The sequence below is a fragment of the Priapulus caudatus genome, unplaced genomic scaffold, assembly GCF_000485595.1.
Source record: "Priapulus caudatus unplaced genomic scaffold, Priapulus_caudatus-5.0.1 Scaffold419, whole genome shotgun sequence".
Taxonomy (NCBI): Eukaryota; Metazoa; Priapulida; class Priapulimorpha; order Priapulimorphida; family Priapulidae; genus Priapulus; species Priapulus caudatus.
This window is the reverse complement of record NW_014577480.1, coordinates 57,338-61,608: the sequence shown is the minus strand read 5'-3', so window position 1 is coordinate 61,608 and position 4,271 is coordinate 57,338. Positions and strand designations below refer to the sequence as shown.

Below are 4,271 nucleotides of genomic sequence, written 5' to 3'. Positions count from 1 at the left end.
ACACGTGCTCTCTCTATCGCGCGCACTGCACATGACCTGCAGGGTGGTTCTCTCCCTCTCTCTCTCCACCCTCCTTCCTGACCTCCTCCTTCTTCCCCCTCCCCTCCTCCGTCACACGTGCTCTCTCTATCGCGCGCACTGCACATGACCTGCAGGGTGGTTCTCTCCCTCCCTCTCTCCACCCTCCTTCCTGACCTTCTCCTTCTTCCCCCTCCCCTCCTCCGTCACACGTGCTCTCTCGCTCTCTCGCGCACACTGCACATGACCTGCACTTTGCACCCCGTAGATCCCTACATCAAACTCGAGCTCTTCATGGGCAGCAAGCGGATGAAGAAGAAGAAGTCGACGATTAAGAAACGCACGCTGAACCCTTACTACAACGAGTCGTTCTCGTTCGAAGTGCCCTTTGAGAACATACAGGTAGATAGAGATAGATCGGATGGCATCGTAGTTGGCGCCACTTGTCAACCCTCCCCTCTGCCGCGCGCGACACGACCGACCGCCGCGCTCTCGCACGCCATCTGCAGTCTTGAGTCCTCGACCGGCGGCCACCAGGGGTCGCCGCTGACGGTCGGCCGCCGAATGGGCGAGCACGCGTCGTTGACCACGACTGTCACGGTGACGATCGTCAGGGTGACGGTCGTCACGGTGACGATCGTCACGGTGATGGTTGTCATGGTGACGGTCGTCACCGTGACGGACTCGCTGCTGTCGACACGATGCGTTTCTGTGCAGGCGCCGCCGGTACATCTGAATTATGTATCGGCGCGGGAGAATATCACTCGCGCGTCTCTCGCGGGTTTGCGCTAATGCACTAGACAGCAGGTGGCGTGTAAGAGAGAAGGTGAGTCTGTATCGCGCACGCGCCTGTGTGCATGCTCGCCGTTTGCATGCTCGCATGTGTGTTATTTACTGTAGGCATGCTCTCTGTCTATTCCTCTCTCTCTCTCTCTCCGTCTTTCTCTCTTTCTCTCCCCGATTTCTGCATGCTGATTACATGTAGTGCTCGTGATATTTTGGCTCGTCTGCGGCTACGTACGGAGCCAGGACATGTCTTCTACGACAATCAGGACATGTCTTCTACGACAATCAGGACATGTCTTCTACGACAATCAGGACATGTCTTCTAGGACAGCAAGAAGAGGAGGAGGTGGTACACCTCTGTTGTTACCGCCACCAGAGGGAGCTACAGTCAGCCGCCGGAGTCCACGACATCATCCTAATTTACTGCCGAAGATTGGCTTAACTGTTCCCGTGGTTATGGAGGGAACGGCGATTAGTGATTCCGATGGAAGGCAGCGCGAGAGCGACATGTCTTGGCAGCATCTCTCGATTGATCGGGAAGCCAGTACTGGTGGTTGCGTGCCGGGTACTCTCTCTCCCGTTCTCTGTCGCTCGCTGACTAACCTCTGGCCCATCGTTGTGTCTGTCACTGTCGGCTGTACATGTACTCATCACTAAGGCCTAAAAAAAATGACGTTTGTTTCCGCAAACCCAACCGAGTCCATTTTACACCGCCGAGGCAATTTTTTTTCTGATCGGCCAAAAAAATAAAAAATAAAAAAATAAAACCCAAATTTTTTTTTTTTAATTACAAATCCCAACGTGATATCGATCGGTGAATGCATTGATTTGACTTTGAAGTCATTATATGGGCTGCTATAAGTATAAAACAAGTATTTGTATACAAGTATAAGTTAGAATACCCCCAAAAAAATGTACAAAAAAAACTTTTGCCTGCCCTACCATGTCCAATTTTTTTCAGCTCGATAGCGGAAACAAACATCTTATTTTTAGGCCTAACCGTGTGTGTGTGCTATCTCCGGCTCAGCTGTCGTTGCATGTGTTTCTCCTTCTCAGATCCCTATGTTAAGATTGCCTTGATGCAGAACGGCAAGCGGTTGAAGAAGAAGAAGACGACTATAAAGAAATGCACGCTAAACCCGTACTATAACGAGTCGTTCTCGTTCGAGGTGGCCTTTGAGCAAATACAGGTAAGAAGGAGGAGGATGGGACGCGCGGTTCGCTAGAAACGTGAAAAGCACTCAGTCTAGGCCCGATCAGTGTGTGCCGAGATGGAAGGTGTGTTGTAGAGAGAGAGAGAGAAGAGAGAGAGAGAGAGAAGAGAGAGAGAGAGAGAAGAGAGAGAGAGAGAGAAACGAGAGGAGAGATGACAACAATAATGAACGGTCGGTCGGATCCATATCTGTCAACAGGCGTGGCGCAAACCGGTTCACTACGCGCCACACTGAAGTAGCTGCGTACTCCGAGAAAGCGCCTGCTGAGAATATTATATCGCACTTAGAATTAAGCATTTATAGCATAGAAGCTTTGCGATGAATATATTATATATACACGAAATATCGAAACAGATCAACGAATGAAGACATGGCCAGAAATGATCTGATCTAAGAGATATGACGGCAGAGCTAGGCACGCTCGTCTGCACGCCACTAAGTATCAAAACGAAAATTACTGGTTACCAAAACTTCTTCTGCATCTCAATTAGAGGTTAGTAATTAGAGGTTAGTAATTACAGACAAGAGTATGGAGGCTACAAAACAAATGCAACCTGGACCGATCGGAACTGCATACCAGCTTTCGTGGCCATGTTGACCTTCATCGAGAAACGCTGAGAGCAAAGGAGAAGACAAGAGCGGGAGAAGGAACGCTGTGCGAACGATAATAATCTGAGAGAGAGGCGTGCGGACGTATCGTCGAAACATCCTGCGTTGGCTCGTGGTATTTTAGACACCGTTATGATGACATATTATAGAGAGAAGCCTCGCCCGTCAAGAGATAGACGCAGAAACACAATGAAAAGTGCAGTAATCAGATAGCGCAAAAGCTCGAGAGAGAGAGACGAGAGAGAGAGGAGAAGAGATGACGAGAGAGAGCAGAGAAGAGAGAGAGACGAAGAGAAGAGTGAGAGAGCAGAGAGAGAGAGAGAAGAGAGAGAGAGAGGAGAAAGAGACAGAGAGAGAGGAGAGAAGGATAGAGAGAGAGGCAGAGAGAAGAGGAGAGAGAAGGAGGAGAGAAGAGAGAGAGAGAGAGAGAAGCAGAGAGAGAGAAGAGAAGAGACAGAGAGAGAGAGAGAGAGAGAGAGAGAGACAGAAGAGAGAGAGAGAGAGAGAGAGAGAGAGAGAGATGAGAGAGAGAGAGCAGAGAGAGAGAGAGAGAGAGAGAGAGAGAGACGAAGAGAGAGAGAGAGAAGAGAGAGAGAAAGAGGAGAGCAGAGAGAGAGAGAGAGAGAGAGAGAGAGAGAGAAGAAGAGAGAGAGAGAGAGACGAGAGAGATGAGAGAGAGAGAGAGAGAGAGAGAGAGGAGAGAGAAAAGAGAGAGAGATAAGAGAGAGAGAAGAAGAGAGAGGAGAGAGAGAGAGAGAGAGAGAGAATGAGAGAGAGAGAGAGATAAGACGAGCAGAGAGAGAGAAGAGAGAGCGAGAGGAGAGAGAGAGAGAAGAGAGAGAGAGAGACGAGAGAGATGAGAGCAGAGAGAGAGAGAGAGAGAGAGAGAGGATGGAGAGAGAGAGAGAGGAGAGAGACTGTAGAGAAAGAGGAGAAGAGAGAGAGAAAGGCAGAGCAGAGAGAGGAGAGAGAGAGAGAGAGAAAGAGAGAGGGAGAAGGGAGAGGAAGAGCGGGAAGGGCACATGAGGAGAAGAGAAGAGCATGGAGAGGGAGCCAGGAGAGGGACAGAGGGAGAGGGAGAGGGAGAGGGGAGAGGGGCAGAGGAGCTGGAGGTGAGGAGCGAGAAGAGGAGAAGAGCAGCGAGACCGAGCAGAAAAAGCGAGCGAAGAGAGAGGAGAGAGTAAGAAGAGGCAGAGAGAGTAGACGGGGAGAGCCGCACGAGATAGTTAGTGAGATAGGATAGAAAGTAGAAAAAAGAGCCGCGCAGAGAGAGAGAGAACGGAGAGAGAAGAAGAGATAAATGAGAAGAAGAGAGTGAGGGAGAGATGAGAGAGAGACAAGTAGGAAAATTTGCCAAGACCAAATAAGCTGTAATGCAGCATCTTGGATACTAGCACGAAGAGAACCTGATAATCGGATTAAATGTGCGCAAATTATAACGATGTTATCAAACAAAAGAGACAATGAATCAGTTTAATTTAATGTACATACAGAAGACGCACGGATTTTTCCACTGAGACGGAGTGTAGGACACGTCACACACAAAACACAACATGGGATATAATCATCGATAGGATTATGGAAAATGAAAAACGACAAGAAGAGCGATAAAGAATGAGTTAAGAATTAGACGTTGCATATACA

The 4,271-nt window shown here is 49.1% G+C and overlaps 1 protein-coding gene across 1 annotated transcript in view; it reads left to right on the top strand.

Annotated features, from left to right (window-relative positions):
• LOC106810205 (synaptotagmin-1-like) overlaps window positions 1–4,271 on the top strand; it is an 80,141-nt gene that overhangs the window by 71,530 nt on the left and 4,340 nt on the right. The window contains exons 8-9 of the mRNA XM_014813488.1: window positions 287–463; window positions 1,861–1,994. Coding sequence (XP_014668974.1) covers window positions 287–463; window positions 1,861–1,994 — 311 coding nt within the window. The remainder of the gene's footprint in view (window positions 1–286; window positions 464–1,860; window positions 1,995–4,271) is intronic.